The sequence below is a fragment of the Zonotrichia leucophrys genome, chromosome 7 (genome assembly GCF_028769735.1).
Source record: "Zonotrichia leucophrys gambelii isolate GWCS_2022_RI chromosome 7, RI_Zleu_2.0, whole genome shotgun sequence".
Classification (NCBI taxonomy): domain Eukaryota; kingdom Metazoa; phylum Chordata; class Aves; order Passeriformes; family Passerellidae; genus Zonotrichia; species Zonotrichia leucophrys.
Genome location: NC_088177.1, coordinates 24219992 through 24240490, shown reverse-complemented (window position 1 = coordinate 24240490; position 20499 = coordinate 24219992). Strand labels below are relative to the sequence as shown.

Below are 20499 nucleotides of genomic sequence, written 5' to 3'. Positions count from 1 at the left end.
TTCAAAACCTTCGTACTGGGGCTCTGGCACAAGCTTTCAAATGATAACAGAATGTGTCATTCCACACGTTTCCAACATCCATAAATAAGCCCAAACCATTTTTACTATTCTAAACATCAGGTGTGAGGGCATGATTTTTTCTGAACCCTTGACAACACAACTGTGAGCCATTTATTTGATTACAGCTGTTATTTCTGGCTTCATGTGTATTGAAATAAGATTAAAATAACTGGAAGTCAGGTGGAAATTGTAATTACACACAGTGCTTTTGCTGTGGAACTCAGGGCAACCAGGAATGGCTGAGCAACATCTGGGATCACCAAGCTATGTTTATGAACTCATTTATCTGTGGATTACCTTGGGCTCGTGGAACTAATGATACAATGCTTGTTCCTCAGCAGCTGCTGGAGCTCAGCTGCAGAGCAATGGTATTTACCTTATTTTCTCAAGAAACATACGTGTTCTCATTTACATAACATTACTTTGACATTACAGTAATGACTTCCAGAAAAACACCGATAATTGCAAGGATGAAGAAAGAAGGCTGAAGACAGAGCGGCCTTTTAGAACAATTATAATTTCATTAAAATAGGAACATAACTTAAAGATAGATTTTATTCTCTTTGATGATTTACTCATGCAAACTGCACATAAAAGAAAACAGTACAGTTTGTGAAACATGTCAAATGTAAAGACCCAAAATGCTAAGTACAGAAGTAGTGTGACAACGTCTCAAAACGGAATCCATGGTAGTACGGCTAATACCTGTTCTCTATTTGCTGAACACAGATTTTAATGGTTCTTTTTCCAGCCCCACTGTTAAATTCATTAACTGTTTACACATCTCCTATACACTTATGTAGACTTATTTTACAAGCGCAACAGTTTTGTTATAAAAAAACTCCACTTATATGATTTAAAAGCCTTTGTGTTTAGGAGGGCAAATTATAGTATGATCAATGAGGCCGCATCTAGTCCACCAAACCTACAATGAAAAGTGACTGTAGAGCTTTCTTGCAGAATTCACACTTTGTGCCTTTGCAATTCATTTCTTTCTCGTGAGAGGTCCATTGTATTTAACCATCCTGGAAACGTTCAATAACTGTTACAACTTTTTATCTTGAAATTGGGAAAGTAAGACTTTTAAACACATGAGGTTATCAACACAACTTTCTTAGTTTTAAAATACAAAATATTTAAATTCCCTAATATTTTCATGCTTAAAGCCCTGCAATGATACATATATGACTTAAGATACTTTGTCCAGTTTTCAGTACAGTATGGTTGTATATATATTGCAGAAATTATATTTTCCTGTGAATCAATTACATTTTTAGATTTAAAACTGAACCGAATAGAAATCTGATGGCACTGACACTTAAAAAACGCATGGTATAGTGTGGAGAAGGAAGAGCAAATGAACTACACAACCCATTATAAATGCATTAAATCTTTGTTATATACATAATGGAATCCTGCTTTACTGCCAGTTGCTACTATGCATCTGTTTTTGCTATTATACAAAGTTTTCCGACCTGAAAGCACACATCTACTTTTTTTAAAACAACTTAATCTATTGTAAAATATTGTACTGTATTTTGAACATGAGTACAGAATCAAAATAGATAATGGCACATTTAAAAAACTCAGTATCCTACAGATGATTGGATAATGAGAAAAAGTGTACCTACAATCATCTCATCAGAAACAAACTACATCATGGAATGTTAGTTATCCAAGTTCGCACAGTAAATAACATTTTAAAACTGCAATCACCTATCAGCCAGCATCACATTGAAGGCATCTTTAAACATTCAAGCAAAAGACTGCTGGCATTAACTACTGAACCATTCTCACACACACACCACACACACCACATTATAATTACATTGTTTCCAAGATACGGTAGATACTGATTTTTTTTTTCCACAAGAAAGGTATCAAAATTTTTGCTACTAAAAGATGACAGTGCTTACACAAGAATTAAGTACAAGTTAGCTTGCAAATACAAGACAATGACAAAAAAAAGTCGAGTTGTCTGAAGAAGGATTTTAGGCTTTTCTGGCATCCAAAACCATGAGTAAACTCCTTAGTCTGCGACTCAAAAATCCACAAAATACAACCTACTTTGGAATAACAAGTATTCCATACTTGATAACCCTGTATTTTACAATATGCTTACTGGTTTCAGCCTAGCAACAAGGGGTGGTTATAGATATCTATTCTGACTGGAGAATTAAAGCTCTCCTCCCACCAGAATCAAGTGTTGGAGTGGGAAAAAAACCCACCTGACATCAATTAAAAAAAAAAAAATCAAATCTATTTAGTAATGATCCTCATCTAGGATTGGTATGTGCATAAGTACTGTATCTCATATACTGTACTGGCCCTATTAAACAAATTAAAGACCCCAACAGTTAAAAGCCAACCAAAATGCTATACATAAAAAAACCCAAATGTTTTTCTTCCAATGTTCTTCCTCTCATAATGTGCAAAACAACAAAAAGGCAAAAAGACTAAAAGCAAATTTACTGTTACTGTCTTTCTCTTGCCTAGTGCTTTATGACCTTGCTAACTTTACAAAGTCAATAGGGACTATGCAGAACTTTGGTATAAAAATGTCACATAATATTCCTATCACAGTCTTGGGGATGACCTTTAGTAATTCACCCCAATGTTTGTTAAAATAATACCAAATTAAAAATGAAATAAACCACATTGTACTGTACACACACTTTACACATTAAGCACAAAAAATAACTAGTAAAACTAATACTTAAAAAAAAAGTCTTTCGCAAAGAGACTAGAACTGGTGTTCCGTCTTATTTCCACCTGCCAATCGTTAAAGCCAAATTTAAGTTGGATTTTTAAAAACGAATAATTTTAAGCTACAATTTCTCCTAGATGGAGACTGGTCTGTTGTTGGTTTCCCTTTAAAGTCACAGATGTGTATCTAAGGAACTGATGCAAGCAAGTTTGTAATCAACTTCCCGAGGGCTGGGCCTGGGAGGGAGGCGCCAGGACGATCTGGGACAGCACGGGCTCCGTGCTCTGGTCCGCCATCTGCGTGAGCACCGAGGTGGCCACGGCCTCCGCCTTGGACGTGGAGCTGACGCCGTTGGAAGTGCTGACGGAGCTGTGCTGGATCGCCTCCGTGTGCGGGCTGCTGGGCACCGAGATGTCCTCCGAGCTGTCGTCCTTGTCTGCAGCTGAGCAACAACAGCAGCTCATTTATTCTGGGCTGGAACGCACCCACCGCCTCCCAGCCACAGCAATCACCCCCTAAATAGCTAACACTCCTGCTGTAATGCAGCACGAATTGCAAAATAAGCTTATTTCCATTTTTTAAAAAGAAAATACTATTTTGCAAGCAGAAAAAACAGACTGCGGTATGGACTATTCAGGAAACCAGAGCATTTTCACATCTTCAAGGCCATGATTGAAATTTCCTGCCTAGTAAATCAGCCAGTGGGTACTATGCCTAATTCTAATGATGCTTGTTCACATCAGTAAACATTATTCACAGACTACAAAATGCTATTTATTGTGTCTGCTTAGTAATCAAACAAGAATAATTCTACATTCAGTAATAAATACTTGCCATCATGACTAAGATATCTGAAAAAATATTACTTACACCACTATATTTACTGGACAATGCTTACATGAGTATTTAGCCTCCATTCTTTTAACAGAATGAAGTTCCATAATTTTACAAATGCCTCTTAATAGGTTTTAAAATCATTAAAGCTGGCTTAAAAATATTTTTGGAATATTTCAGGTGTTCTCCACATAACCAAAGTGAATTAGCCACAGAATTACATCATTTTTTCCCATGACAGAGGGTAAGCAGGTTAAAAAAATTACCACTGTGCAAAAATAAAATTTCCAAAATTATCATGACTTAACATGTCCCTCTTGCACAGACATTCTAGTCATGCTAAAATCATCCTTTTTTCCAGAGCTGCAGAAGTTAGCCAAGGTATTATGCAAACACTGCCAAACTAAAAGTTTGAATTCAAAACTAAAAAACCAAGAACAGAAAATTATCCTACTGTTTTTCACTCAAAAATAGAAATACTAATGCTGAATTTAATTGTAACTTTTTTATATCACTTTGTCCTACTTAATGTTTGCAAGTACTTTTCACAGCAGTTTTATAAACAGACCAAAACCAGCATCCAGGTAGCATATTAGAAGTCCCTTTTAAACTACTACTGACTACCCTGACACAAACATAGCCAGAAGCAGGCATGAACTATTGCTTGGGACAAAGCAATGGAATAAAGCTTGATCTTCTCTAGTCTTGTCTTTGCAGTCCCTTCCAGATTTGCTTGAGATTGGCATACAAGTTCAGAAGTGCCTCAGAGAAACAATGGGAGAGGATGACACTACCATGGGAGACAAGCAGTGCTGTGGAATCATGTCCACATTTCCACAAAAAAAACAGGCTAACAGCAGCAGCTAAAAAGAACATTAAGTGTGAAAAACCAATAGTGAAATAAAGTTTATGTTTTACTGAGGTTTATATGACATGCTAGCTATGGGTAAGAAAATTTACTAACTTAACAAGTCAAGACCCCAGTATAAAGATCTTGGAGCAGCCCTATGCATACTAAGAACAAACTCCTCTTCAAAGCTTGAGAACAACTGTTCTATTATTGACTGCTTCTAGAAAAGAATGGTAAGGTCAAAAAGGATGGGTAGGCTAGAAACTGCTTCATTTTTTTTTCTCAGAAATACTGCCTACAGGAGCAAGGTGGCAATCTCTCCTGCAACTGCACTAAAAGAGCAAAGAGTAAAAGGTAATAGCTTGGAAGTTACAATGCTCTTATCCACAAGGCCAACTGTTTTATAGATCATGCACTTTTTAAAATAACAGACCATTCAACATTAAAGGAGAGATACTGGTGACACAGAACTAGATCTGCTGACAAGTACTGCATATCCAAAGGTTTCATAATAACTGTATACAACAAGAAAATTAAGGTATTACCAAAAGGCATTTGTGACCTTTAGGAGAGTTTGCCCATTCAAGAACAGAAAGAATAAGAACAAGTGCCAATTTAGTTAGAAGTATTCAACAGGATATAATCTTTACCATACCCCAGCAAGACTACAAGACCTCACGTAAAACAAGCAAGAAGGAACACATGCAAACTTTGTTAAAAATAGAAACCCTAGTGCCACTTCCTGAAAAATACTCCATTACTAATTATGAGAGCAGCATATTTTTTCCTCAGACAGAATGAAATGGCAGCAAGTGGGATGACATGTATCAAATACAGTCTCTCTGCTGTAACACCTGCTCCTCCTCTTCAGAACTGCTGTTATTCTCCCCTATGAATCTCAATCTTCCTATCAGCTTCTTTTGCTGATTCCCAATGTCTGGGTTGTCCAAAACCTCCTCATTCTCAATAAAAATGGTTAGTTTGAAATGCCACGAGCCAGAGAAAAAGAAGAAGCTGAAGTACATCACTATCTTTCGGCCAGAGAAGGAAGGTCTTCCATGTTCTGTCTCCCTTAACACATTTCTGAACTCAAAAGAAATGTCTGTAATAATATCACAGTGGTAAAGAACATGAGAAAGGCCTGGTTTTCTGACTTTGATGGGTTCTGGAAGATCCTACAAGCAACGTGAGAAACAGTGATGAGGACAGAGGTGACCACCAATGTACAAGAGCAGTGTTCATATAATAGAGCAGATAAAAAAACACGATGTACTGGAGACACAAAAGTGTACAATTCAGGTATTTTCAAATGCCAGGAGGCAGAGAGGGGGAGCCTACAGCAGACAGGTGATTATATAAAACATAGAGCTAACACTAATTTATGATAATAAACTGGACTGGAAGCATAAATCCTTGCAATAACTACAAAGCAATATTCAGAAATGAGGTGACACCCTAAAGAATAGCTATATGAATTTTTTTCAATGTCCTTCCTAATGTAGTCCTAACTTTACAGGAAAATGGTCAAAACTGAAAAAACCCTCAATTTGAAGAATTAAAACCAAACAAGAAAATCTACTCAACGAATATAGAAAGCATTTAGAAGTCATCCTATCACAGAGATGGCTTGTTTTCTTAAGCCTGAAGACTGGGAATGACCAACAAAGGTTTTTAGAAGAAGACAGAAAAGTCATACTTAAATTCTGACAGATAATTTTTTTCTTTGTTGACCAAAAAATTGCCAGGCACAGGACTGTGATTTCAAGAGTGTGACTGATACATAACAGAATCATACTGTAGCTAACAACTAAAAAAAAAAATCATTTTAGCTTTTTAATGGCTTCCCCTGCTTTGCCTCACATCAAGGAAAAAGCACAGTTCAAATTAGAAATCAATTCAAAGAAATGTTTGCTGTATATTAGAAGGCTGAAAATTTACAGAGCTACATCACATGAACTTTCCTGAAGGCTACGTAGCTCCTAGACAGGCTGTGTCATGAGGAACAAGCCACTATGGATATGGAACACAATGTGGGCTAGACTGGGCTATAGGGAAGATTTAAAGAGCACCAAAACAGGCACAGACTTTTGAGGATATACTAAAAAGTACCCTTTTCAAACAGCCAAACATTGCTGCTATTTGCTTCTTGTGTTACCACCACAGTAAGCATTGCTTACCAATAGCTTTAAGTAAGGTAAGCAAACAAAGAGGGAGGGATTTCAGTCTTCAGAAGGAAAAACCCACCTAAACCAAAACAGGAGTGATACACAAGCACTGACATGATCCTGAATTCCTTTCACCCCCTGATAATCACTAACAAGAATTAGAAGCCTCATGGTAATTCTCATCAAGCCATGCAGGGACTACAGAGGGGCCTAAGCCTAGAAATGCTTTTTTCCAGAGAGTTGTCCTTTGTGAATGTCCCCTGCAGGCACTGAAGAAGCATTGCCTGTCCAGAACAGGCTGCAGGAATACAGAGGTTTGAGAGGTTCAAATCATTCAAGGTCTGAAACTGGCTGGTCACCTTTTATCTTGCTTTTTAAAACTAGCTACAGAAAGAACACAAACTGCCCCTTTCAACGCCCCCTACACTGCAGCCTCTATCTATCTTCTTTTGTACTCTGTTTTGAAAAATGCTCTTGAATATTAAATATGGAAAAATATCTAAAAAAACTCTTTCTCCCTTAAAAAAAAACCCAAACTCTGAATACCACAACACATTTTCTTCTCACTAGTTTTCACCTTTGTCCTACTATAAGCCCAAAAACAAACCTAACAAAATAAAGGGGGTATTTATGGAGGACTTTTAGAAATTATCTAGTATAGAAGATACACTGAAAAATAAATTAACAGCGTCTAGATATCTTGTATACAGAGCACTCTCCCAGTCCACAGCTGAAGATGCAGTCAGAACCAACAGCATCCTTGTCTGGAAAATAAAGAAGTTTAAGCTGGCTGACTCCAAGTAAAATATCTATTTTTCTGGTTTCTCTGTCCTGATCACACCCTCTTTTGAAGCAGGCACAAGACTTTAAAATAAGGAAAACACAATCCCAAAAACAATTTTAGAAGAAAGGGCTACATGCATTGTTGTGCTTTTCACTTGGCCTGAGAAAAAAATGTGTTTGGGAAATACAAAAGATCTTAAAAAATATGTAAAAGTGAAGGCCAAATGATAGATTATTTGCTCCTATTTAAGGGCATAATGCATGAAAAGCCATCAAATTGTGGACTTGGCTGTTAAAATGTGTGCACAATATGCACACAAAAATGCAGTGCACAATAGTCAGCACTGCAGGAACTCTTTAAGCTGGGGTCTTCAATTTCTTCCAGAGACAAGACTGTTAAACCATTCACTACATTTTTGAAGCAATTCTACTTTGATTATTTGATGAATGTAATATGTTTATTTAAATACACTTTATAGGAACACCATTTTCATGAACACATTGACTGAAACAATTTTTTTCTCTCATAAACTGTATTGTGGATATGTCACTTAGCCAACATACTTTCCTAACAATATTCATGCAGAGATAATGTGACAAAATCCTTTCAGAGGAATGGCATTACAACTATCATTCATGTTAAGCTTTTACCTTCAACAGACTTTCCAAGAAAATGAGCTATGCTTCCAATTTCCTTGCGTAATACTATTTTCCTCTAAAATGTAGGCTTTTGCCACTGATTCATTTTAGGTCTGATTCATTTTGTATTCTTTACTGAAACAGAAGCATAGTCCTTTACTGAGGGCTGAAAACAAGCACTACTAGACAGGCCATTCCCTAATCCTTCAACAAAGAAATCCTTGGCATGGAATCACTTTGACAGTTTATGACTTACGATGAAATATTTTACATCCCAATTCAGGAACATGAATCCTCAAAACATCAAAATTTAAGAAACCTATGCTTTGTTTTTTGTGTGGGTTTTTTGTTAAAAACCTTGCATGCATAATGCCATCCCCCTAGTAGCTTCTGTATGAAATTATGTTGTTCTGTCAGATGGGAGCCATAATGGCCTCATCCCTGCAGCAATCATTGTTAATATAAATCCCAAACGTATTTCTATACTGTTCCAATTTACTCCAAGATGGTATTTTCTGTCTTGTCAAAATGACTGGAGATCAAAGGACCAAGATTTATAAGCTCAAAACTGACAAAATCAGTATTCTAAATATATATGGCAATACAGAGTTGCTAAATCTCCTGAATCTTTTAAATTAAAAAATATTGCCCATTCTGATGAAATTGCTTACAATGACTACAAGTAAAGATGGTGGCTATTAAGTTTTATCGCAAGCACCTGAGGATCTGTTTGCATGCAGCACAAAATGTTCCTTTATTCTCCTGAATTACTGACACTGGCAAATTAAAATGAAGTGGCTACATATGGCAGAAACAATCTTCACATTTACAAATATCTTGAAATATCACTAAATCATAAAAACGAAAGCTGTGGGTTATATATTATGAATGTTGCCTAATGCATTCCCAGCTCAGTTATTTGTAACAAATTTGTGTACAATGGACAAAATTGGCCATTTATTCTACAGCAGCAGCAGCTGGTTCTGGCACTGTGTATCACAGCCAAAAAGGAAGCTACAAGTCAGGAAAGCATAATTAACCTTTAAAATGCTGGAAGGATGAAAAGTAAATAGAACAACTTAAAATAAAAATATGGACTAGAAAATATTGGTATTGACAGTGTCAGTATTCTCCTCAATACTAAAACTGTTTTCAAAAATACCCTCTCTATAGAAAAGAAGTCATTTAATGTGGATATCAAAACAAACTAGAAGACATTGTACAGTAGGAGCCATGAACCTGCATCTGATTATTTTAATGGCTTCACTGATCCTGGATGTTATGGTAAATGGGGACAGCTGTTATAGTACCTCTACTGAAATCTCATTACAATGAAGAAAAAACACCCACAAGGACCTTTCACTGTACTAGGCTTTGATAAAGTAGAAAAAATGGTTTATTGTGTGCTCTTAATACTTTAATTATATTTTCCAAAGCAGGTGTAGTAACTGATAGTCCTTAAATGTTAATTATCATATGCATTCATTAAACCAACATAAACCTTTCAATGTTGTGCAACAATTCAACTTTGACTTAAACATATATTTTTAAATATCACGTAACATTTCCTATCTTCCAATAACTTCAAGCTTACAAAAAAAGAGATCTTTAATGTAATATATGTAATATTAGAACCACAGTTCTCAATTTTAATGCTCATTCAGTTCATTTTGGCAGTATTTCATTGATGCAGCCTCAGGCTATAGGTAATGGAACATTACTCACTATGATAGCCAGATTTCTTCTGCATGGCAGTTACAGGGCAATCTTTATGAGCCAGAAGAAGCTGTTTCAGCTGTGCCACTTCATTTCTCAGCAGGGTGACTTCATTCTAAAGGAGAAGAAAGTTATGTACTTTACCAGGCTCAAACTACACACGTTTTGAAGGTAAGCATTAAGTTTTATAGGATTTTCAGTTGTTCATTTAGGGGTAGCTGAAACACAAGCAGTTTCAATTTGGTATATACTGCAAATATATATATATATATTTATTTTATCTTAGAAAATGCAAATATTAGCTAAAACTTGGCTAGCTTTGTTACATTTACTGGGATATGCTTGGGTTTTCCTAAAAAATATAATATATGTTTTTCAGTTTGCAGATGCAGCATCTACATATATTCTCATTCACATGATCCAGCTACTGTAAGACTCCTCTGGAAGATTTTGTGATGAATTTTAATCAAAGTAAACCTACATTTAGCTCCACACATTTTAACAAATGTCATGGCCAACATTAAAAAAAGGGAAAAATAGAAAAGAAAATCCAAAAAGCCAATGCAGAATAATTTTTTAGTGATTCTATTTATACTTGGACTTCAAAAAAATAAAATCTCACGTAGTGGAAAATAATTTAGCAAATACTGGTTGATCCCCAGACTGATTTTTATTTTGGCAGCCATACATAAAACTGGTCTCTGAAGGAATCATTGATAATAATGACAAAATCCGGAGACGTCGCTAAAGCACAGTGCAATCTAAGAGACAGCACCTGCACAATCCAGTGCCTGGATTCATTTCCAGACTCTGCCTTTCCACTGCTGGGTGACCTTGAGCAAGGTCATTTCACTGCTTTGTGCTCCAACTTGGCCATTTGTAAATGGAGAGCTGCAATACTTACCCTCCCTGGAAAGCAGCTTGGTGCCTAGAGACGAGGAGTGCTATGTAACTGCATTGCATGTGACAATCCAAATTAAGAATGGTGTGGCATTTTGATAGACCCATTTTTACCTTATAGAGTAGGAAAATATTTATGAATCAAATTATCTGTAATGCTTTGTGATCCCCGTATCTGGACACAATATGTGTTTTTCATGGGTTATTTTACTTTGAGTATAAATCTTTTCTATTAACACTTGAAGTTACTTCAAATACCTTTGCATATTATTGTAATATACCACACACGTGACATAATTATTCAGTAAATGTTTATGTTTCTGCATTTAGAAGCAAGTTAAAGAAAAAAACAAACAGCAGAGGGAAACTAGATGGCATCTGAAATTATCTGCAAAATAAACTACAAGAAAGTCAACCTATTTACTTGCAAGCAAGAAATAAGGCAATGCAGCCAGAGATGAGATGAATTACAAGTTAAAGGATTCCAAAAGAAAACAATTCTTCCAGAACAGAACTTACTAGGTTTAATTACACTAAGTAACTAAAATATCAGATTGTTCAAAGAAAAGCTCCTCTTTTGTGTTCCCTCTCTCTCCATTTAGAAGCCTTTATACCTGCAAAATCCTCGTAAGGTCTCCTTTTCTATTCAGTCCTTTTATGTGTACAATACCCTTTAGAAACTTTTTATTAAAAGCAAAAGCTGGAAGATGCCAAAAATCTGACTTCACAGACATTTGTAATGAAAGAAAAATGTGACTGCAAACAAAAAGGTTTGCAATGATAGAAACCCAACCAAAAGCCCCACAAATTCTCTACCAGGCAGCACTACATGTTCTGAAACCTTAGGCTGTTAAGAAAGCACAGGGACTACTGCCTCCAGCTCTGTCTGCCCTTAGTTCACCATGTTACTTACTGAGGAGCCACAAATCTTGATATGCAGGCAGCTGCACAGAAGTGACAGAGGTTGGGTAGCAAAAACCACACTGATGTAGTTTTAAGACACCTGATGACCTACAGAAGCAACAGTGTCCAAGACTATGAAATATAGTTCTACCAGTTCAAAGGCACTCTGGCAATCAGGAAAAGGTTTGCAGAAATTTTCTCTTATGCCTCCCACATTTTAAGGAAGAATGTTATATACAAACAGCACATATAAGCATGAAGCTGCTGCTCATCTGTGGAAGTAAAATTATATGTTTATGAAAAGTTTTTATAATACAGTTTATAGCTCAATGTCAGCTGTATCAAAAATATTAAGACCACTGCTATCATAAATACAAAAGCAATACATTATCTTACATTATCTTACTAAAGTAAACTTGAAAAACATGGATCAGCATTCCTATATGAAAGAGGCTGAGGTAATTTCTAGAACAATGGTAGCTGTATACTCCATAACAACAACACTGGTGCCAACAGTACCACATACAATGCACACACCACTCGTGACACTAGAACTGAGTTCTGTCTGCTGGACACAGGGATGGGGAATGTCACAGAAAGGAATCTGGTTGCCATTTATGTATTACCAGTAAGAACCACTTCTAACTGGTAAAGGGGGCTGTTTAGAACCCATTCTTATATATATTTGCTTGTGACAACACTAAGTCCTTCCATCTCATTCAAAACATGTGAATGTGTGGTGGTCATTACATATGTGGTTAACCTGTGGAAAGCAGGCTACCAAGAAACACATGAAATAAACACTTTTAACAGGTGGCACGAACAAAGATTATTTCAGATTTTCACACTGGAAAGGTTCTCATCATCAGTGAGACAGTACCAAGCGCAGGCACCAACAACTCTTTAAAGAAGTACATAATAGAGCTCACATGCTGTTGAGAAGAATTTGTATGTTCCTGCATTTCAAAATGTGCTAGCATTAGAAAGAAAGTTTCTGAAGGAAAGTATATTGACTTGTACCTGCACTTCATCCTTCAAAAGATGCCTTCCCTTCTGCATTCTTATGAAGGGAGGACACAGTCTATGACACATTCTTTTTTATATGCCTATTCTTCCCTGTATCCAAAATGCAGATGTAATAGTGGGACCATGGGACCACATTAGCCCTTACTCAGCATGGTATGGGACAACACTGGTGACATGTTATCACTCAAAGTATCATCAGAGACAGGTAAATGTGACTTCTGGGGATAGGGGACTGCCTGTGGCTGAGTTAAACAGCATTCTTCCTGCTTCCTTTTTGGGCAACTTCCTCTATGGAAAAGGATCTTTACTTATGGGCATACTTTCAAAATTTAGCCTTCCTAAACAACTTCTGCAGCATCAGTACAAATCATCCCTCAATTGCTGCTCACTGAAAACCCACTGGGACTTCATGAGGAAGACAGGCCATTCTTCTAAAGCTTCACCTTTTAAGATTATTAAAGCAACAGGGACCAAATACAGAACATGTAATGCGCTTTGGCATCTGATCCTACAATGTGGCTCAGTGGCCACTGTGAGCATTGTCAATACCTTCTTATACCCTGCAGGATTGTGCAAGGCACAGAGGCCACACAAGGTGAGGAATAAAATTTAAGATCAATAAACAAGTCAACAACAAATAGAAAACACAGTTCTCAAGAATCAAAACTGTGAATAACCTTCAAAATATTGGAAGCATGAAAAAAACTTACACAGCAGAACCTGTAACAAAGGCAGCCTAACTAACCTATATATGTTACTGGTGATGTAATAGATGGAAATTTTCCTTTAAGCAAATATTTGAAAAATACACTTCAAAATGAAGTTACCTTCAAATATTTTTAAGAAGAACTTGATAGAAGTTAATATACAGAAAAAAATACATACAAAATACATACAAAAAAATACATACATCAACCAAGCAAACCTCTTCAAAGTTCATACGAACTGTCACCAGCTTGCAGTCTTAAAGCCCTTCCCACTGCCATGGGAACCTCTGACACAGGCATTATGAAAAAGGCAGTAACAGCACTGAATGGAGTCAGAATTGTTACAAGCAGCAATGCAGTGCAGGTGTTCCACTATGAACCTGCTTTTGGAAATGTGACATCTTGGTAACCTCAGCTCGGTAGGCCACTTACACGTTAAACTACAAATGACCTACTAAACCTGCATTAAGGCAAAACTCCAAACTTATTAAATTTTCTATTAAATATAAAGTAAATAATCATGGGTCATTACTGCCCACTCTGCTGATCAGCTGTGTCAAGTTATTATTATGGAAATATAGGATTGATTAATGTTTTCACATAAAGCACAGTGTAATTATTTCTCTGATATCCAATTTTCTTTTCAAGTTTTTCTGTTCTTTACAGTTAACAGTTTTGCTTTTGGTAGATTGTAAGAAAATCTTTCTTGAATTCACTGTTACTGAATTAACACTTGTAAATATTTTGTTTATTGGACTTATGTGATTTTTTTGTTATAAAACTTTGTATATATATGTGAAAGACAGTTCACATGATACCAAACATTACTTTCACCAAAAAACTGAATTATGGCTGATTTTTTTAATTCTCCTTCACCCCTTTCTTTGATTATTGAAGCTACAGTGCTACATATTATTATGTAATTAATAGACTTAATTGAGTGCATAAATAAGTATGTCTAAAGACTGTGAACAGGTGTGAGAAGAATATATATTTGTAAGAAATTTAACTAAAGCTTGTGCAGAGTGTCATGATTCTTGGAACACAGGAAACCATTTCAGAGTGTGTGCTTAGGTAAGAATCTTTTGCATTTCAGGGTCTGGGATGCTGAATATTTTTAATGACATGAACATGAAGATGACTGATACACTGTAACTTTGATTACATGATAAAAAATAACCTCAACATGCCCTACTTTCCTGTTGATCAAATTGTGATGTTTTCTCTACCAAACAGCAGGAGAGGTGAGTTTTCATAGGAAGATGATGATCTGTGAATTTGACTCAGTGAACAGCTCTGATAAAGAAAAACAAGTGACACTTAAACATATCAAAATAAGTCTCACCGCATTTTCTAAATGAATGCTTCACAGTTTTTCATTTCAGTAACTTTCAAAACAAAGCTTTTAGACTTTTTATTTTGAAAACAATAATTTCTGCCAATTTTTAATGTGCTGCTGGAAAACATTAGGAAAGTGTGCTTTAATATTTAATAGCAGTTTAAACAAATGGATTGTTTTACTGGGGAAAAGTACATTCACATGGTGACTTTCTGAGATCAGATGAGGTGGAAAAATGACTTGCAACATACACTGGCCCTACCCTCTTACAGCACACTTCATCTCTAGGATTTAGGTGCTGCTGGTTAAAATTTGCAATGCCACTGCTGTACCCATCCTGTGGGCAAAAGAGGCCCTCAGTATCCACTGATATCAACCTGGCACCTTTCACAAGCCTTACATTCCCTTTAAAGGAAAAAAAGTGAAGTTGAAAAGAACCAAAGGAAATAAGCCCAAAACTTACTCAAATAACCCAGGCCATGGTACAAATTAAGAGCAAGATGTGTTCAAGGTAAGACTATTACTTTGCTCATGAGTGTTTATTCCAACACATCTTGTCATCTCAGTTTAGTATCATAGCCTGAAAGTTACTTCAAATGGAACAAACGATAGAAGGGTATGATCCCTAAATTTACGTATCTTGAAATATGAGTATGTTTTTATCCTCTAATTTTACTGCTATATGCAACTAGTTCTGAATTTCAAGCCCGAGCTGAGCCACCAGTTATAAAACCATTTATCCTTCCGATTTCATGCAAAGTTTTAAGCTCCACTGATCAAGGATCACTGCGTAAGAACAAAAAAACAACTTCCTAATTTTTCCCTGAAATGAAAGGTATACCTGTAACTGGCCATTTAGTGAGCTCAGGTCCTCAGCTTTCTTCTCCAATGACTGCACCCAGACTTTCCGTTTCTGCCGGCACCTGGAGGCAGCAGCGCGGTTTCTCTCCAAGAACTTTCTCCTTTTCTCATCAGGGTCTTCATTGGCAGCTCTTCTTCGCCGGCCGCCTGTATTCGGTGTCTGTGGCGTAGGCTGAGCTGGTGATGCCTGAAAACAGCCATGACTTAACCTACAGCTCTGATGTAAACAGCCAGCACATCCTAGGAAAAGCATTCAGGGCATTTCTAAATACATTCAGGTGAAAGCTGTGCCCATTTAACTCTACAGGGATGTTTTTCAATCTTTTACCCATACTTCCTCTCCTGATCATCTTACATTAACATATTGCATCCAAAATAGCTTTCAAGCTAGATTTAGAAGGAAATGAATTTTCTATTTTTGACTCTTCCCACACACCTAGTCACAAGTGAAAAATGACACAATTGCTTATGCCCACTACACAGAAGCTGTTTGACAAATGCTGGCAGTGCTGAGACTCTCTGATCCCTGGATCTCCAGATAGCAATTTCCTACTCATTCATGTGTTCCCCACCACTGAGTAACAATTTCCCTTAATCTACCCACATTACATGACAGCATCAAAATACTTCACTATAAATTATACATTATACTAATTTCACAGTTGTATACAGACCCTAGACAATGATTTAATGTAACAATATAATGGGTCTTAAAATCCTTTAAAGAGATAAGCTAGAACATAACTGGCCACATGACATTCAAAGGTGCATCTCCACATTCAGTCCTGCGCAGCAAGAAAGTTTTATTTTTAAATTAAAAGCTCCAAACATGTATATCAGCTGGCATATAAATTTGGCATTAATTCTAAATAGCTAAGAGTAAAAAACCCTGGGAACTCAAATCAGTGTTTTAAGAATGAAACACCTGCTATTTTTGATTAATACTAATTGTAAAATAACTCTAAGACAATCAAACAGCAATTTTCATCTTGAAAATTCTGCAATGTGGTATTTTGAAAAATATTCTTTAGAAAACCTCAAGGCAGTATGGGGAAAGAGCAGCTTTAAGAAAGAGATCTTTTTACGATGGGTCACTTTTTTCCCCTGTTCTGTTCCAAACATACTTGTTTTGACACATTACTTGATTTCACTGGCCAAGGTAAAAATCTGAGGCTTTCACTGCAGATAAGTCCTGTCAGTTCTGGGCCAGCTTTTATAAAATTAATATTATGTTACGAATTCTGAAAGTATCTCTTTGAGATTTTTTATAAGCAGTTTGAAAACACATTCCAAGAGGTTTTTAGAAACAGAACAGCTGCAATCCTCCAGGATCCACCAGGAAGTCTATCTTTCCTCCAGCAGCATGCCCACTTCCAGTCTGACTTAGAGGTTTTGTCTTTTACTCCCCTGTTCTGATCTACCATCCCTAAAGGACAACAAAACACACCTAGAACCAGAGCCCCCCTTCCAGAGCCTGGGATGAAGAAGTACCCTTAATGACACAGATGAAACTCTTCCTGTGGCAGCCCAGAAAGGATCCTTCAAGCAAATTAACACAAGCATGATACCTGATGCAATAAAAAAATTTCTAAGCACACTTACAATACAAAAGTATAATAAACATAAAACAGATGCAACAGAAACACAAAATAAAAACACTTATTTTTTCAAATATATATATATTGACCAGCTGTAAAAATTTCGGCTATCACAGAATCTCTTAACAATGAACTTCAGAAATCAGGACTTAGTTCTAAATTTGAGCAGATAGATACTACCTGTTTGGAAATCATCACCTTGGATAATAGGTTTTAGAAGCATTTAAAAATATGTAAGGCCTGAAAACATTTTACTGCTATAGAGCTATTGATTAAAAGAGGAATCTGTAATCTCTATTTTACAGACCAAGAGTATAGAAAAAATATATATATTTTCAAAATGAAAGGAGTAGGTAGGAGGCACGTGCCCCTCCTGTCATACCGGTGTTTCAGTTGTTGAAGTTGCAGGCTGCTGGAGCGACTGTGGTCGTGGTTCCTCTGACTGAGTCCTAACCAACCCACTTGCATGTCCCTTGGCAGTATCTCCATTTGTTACCTGAGGGTGCTGCTGGGTCAAGGCTGCTTTCAATCTCTGAAAGCAGAAAATAAAGAAGACAAAGAAAAGAAATATTCTATCATGCTAGCTTGAATGATTAATCATTTATATAAGCAGTTACTTCCACTTTGGAAACAGGAACTCCAACTCACAAAGAGGTGTTTCTTTTTACAGGCTTTCAACAGTGACCTATGCATACACCTAAAAACAGGGTAAATTTCTGCAATCATGATAAGAGCAATGAAGTTTACATAAGATCCCAGGAAGGGAAGGATGGTAAACTGTATGGAGAAGTAAGCAGAAAGCCTCATCTGTAGTGAACTGTGCTCACAAACAGATGAGTGGAAGGCCATAAACAGAAGGTGGTAGTACCAGAAGAGTAACGATGACACATGAAAGAAAATAGGGAACAACCAGAACACAAGCATCTTTCCACTTGAAAAATTTTGGTGTTCTCTATCTCTATTCATTTTTAAATAGCTTGTTATGCCTCCACTAATTCATGGTCTTTACAAATACTCACCTCTGCAATCCTTCCTATGGGTAATTAGATAAAAGCCAAGATCTTTGGTGAAACAAACATCTAAACACTAAGAATCTTCAGGTTATATGTAAAGATTATTTATGTAGAAATATGCAAGTTAACTACTACAGCATGCTACTTTGCAGTAAAAAAGTGCTAAAAGGTTTGATGTTCTTCCTTTACTGCAAACAGCCACTATGAAGAACAGTAATGTGCAAATTCAGCTGTATATAATACACCCAAGAGTTACTGACAACCTGATGGATGATTTCAGAGTATTTTACTGACTGCCTGTTGAAAAACACTTCATTCAACTTTTGGGGATATCTATTAAAACTGTAATATAATACATTCTATTTAAAACTATTTCTTAATCTTAAGTGATAAAGTGTCCAATTTCAGCAGATACAACTGCTTGTAATTCCAGATTCTTTCTTAAATTTCCATGAGTACTGTACAATTTATCATTAATTTTTTTGGTTTTACTGAAGAATTTACCTTACTAGAGAAATGGTGTTAGAAAATGTTTTTCTACTGAGCACCAGATTTTTTAAGAATCCAATACAAGTTTAAGAGAAGATTAATGACTTAAACACATAAATTTGTGGAAATTCTGATATCTTGTAAGATCATATTTTGAAATACGAACAAAGTGTCACCCACATACTAACATTACTAGGATATCTTAAGAATACTAGAGAGAGGCAGCATTTGGCCAGCTGAGAATAAACAGAAAACTTTGCACCTATTTATATAGATATTTTCTATAAACTGTAGTATCCAATGTCTCTAAACAATTAAGTCTGAAATACAGAACGGCTCTCTCCTACCTTCCAAGGTAACAGGCTTTCCTGGATCCTATGCTACAATTAAAACAACAGATTGCAGATTACCTCTGTCAAAACTGCAAAATATTTTCATGTCTGAAATATGGCAAGTTACCATCCACTGCATGGATCTGGTAGCACACACCAAGCACCAGTAGGAATCTTAACTGAGGGCTACAAAGAGAACCAGGACACTCCAACCCTCCTCTACTGGCCTTCTATTGAGGAAGCTTTAGCCAGTGACTTCTGTAGTAGGTCTGTTCTGTAGAGATTGCTCTGGACTGAATTAGCAGCACATTACATCAGTTAGGAACCATTCAAGTGCACATGAAAATTAGGAGTTAATCCCAACAGCTAAATGAGCTGTTGTTCCTCACCTCATTTACTGTATCAACTTCCTAAATTTCCCAGAATAAAGAAGACACTTCAGAAAATTACACAAACCAAATTTACTGCAGTTTCCAGTGCTCAAATTTAACAACAAAAATTTAGGATAGCTGCAAGCATTAGATCAGGATAATAAAAAAATTAAGATAATATGTCCATAACTTTTAGTATATTTACAGCACTCTGAAAGCCCTTAGATAGTTAACTCTTTAATTAAACTCAAGAATTGACTTGTACCTTCCTAATTCTCCTTGGAAAAACAAGCTAACAAAAACATTTCAGTCCCTGTCTCCAGCAGGCTTAAGTATTTTCTAAATGTCTAACTAAAATTACTAAAACCAAACTCTATGATCTAACTGCAAAATTGATGGCTGATTCCTCTCTCTCCTTAAGTAATCCTGGTGTCTAAATTGTAAAATCTTCTACACAACCACTACCAGGACTACTAGGGAAACATATCACATCCAAATCAGTTTTAAAAAGAATGGTTTTCTAAAGAAACTAGCAAGTATTTAATACCAATACGACAATAACTTTTCTGTATGTTACTAAGGTAAGATTTTGTGCAGTGTATTTTCATTTATGACTTGAATAACTTTAGAAGTATCTCTTGTATCATAACTTGCTGTTAGGCAAGATGTGACAAATTTTCATCAGTCCTAATCAAGAGAGCAGTGAAAGTACAAATCAGTTAAAGGGTATGCTCTCTTCTACTTCAAGCTGTCACACCAGGAGAGATTTCAAAGTTACCATCTCAAAAATGATGTGTATTGGGTTTGCATGGTAACTGATGAGTTTGCACTGGGACATGCAAACAAAGTTGGACTTTATTTACTGTAATGCCAACATTTAAACATTATATCCTGTAAATTCATAGGTAAACAAACTCTTTTTGAGTATTACACTGTTAAATGTAATGTACTACGAAAACACAAATAGGAAATAATTAGATTTAATCTCAAATTACAAAGTTTGAAAGTTGAAATTAAAGTAGTTAGGAATAAATAATCCACAAATGCAGACACATTGTGAAAATCTGAAGAATATTTACAGATTTTCACAAGGAGATTTCCAGCTTGTGTGTTTAATAAGTTTCATATTTTAAAATGGAATGCTGGAGTAAAATACTATATGAGTGTTGTGCTTCTTATGACAGTTACCCCAAATTCAATGAGAAT

The 20499-nt window shown here is 36.1% G+C and overlaps 1 protein-coding gene across 6 annotated transcripts in view; it reads right to left on the bottom strand.

Annotated features, from left to right (window-relative positions):
* Positions 1–557: 557 nt before the first annotated feature.
* ATF2 (activating transcription factor 2) overlaps positions 558–20499 on the bottom strand; it is a 48615-nt gene continuing 28673 nt past the window's right edge. For 5 of the 6 annotated variants that reach the window (XM_064717612.1, XM_064717616.1, XM_064717613.1 and 2 more), the window contains 4 exons: positions 17471–17620; positions 15471–15677; positions 9764–9869; positions 558–3209 (listed from right to left, as the gene is read on the bottom strand). In XM_064717612.1, the coding sequence (XP_064573682.1) occupies positions 2983–3209; positions 9764–9869; positions 15471–15677; positions 17471–17620 (690 nt within the window). In that variant the 3' untranslated portion in view covers positions 558–2982. Of the gene's footprint in view, positions 3210–9755; positions 9870–15470; positions 15678–17470; positions 17621–20499 lie in introns of those variants that run through there. The other variant, XM_064717617.1, reaches the window with a different exon arrangement.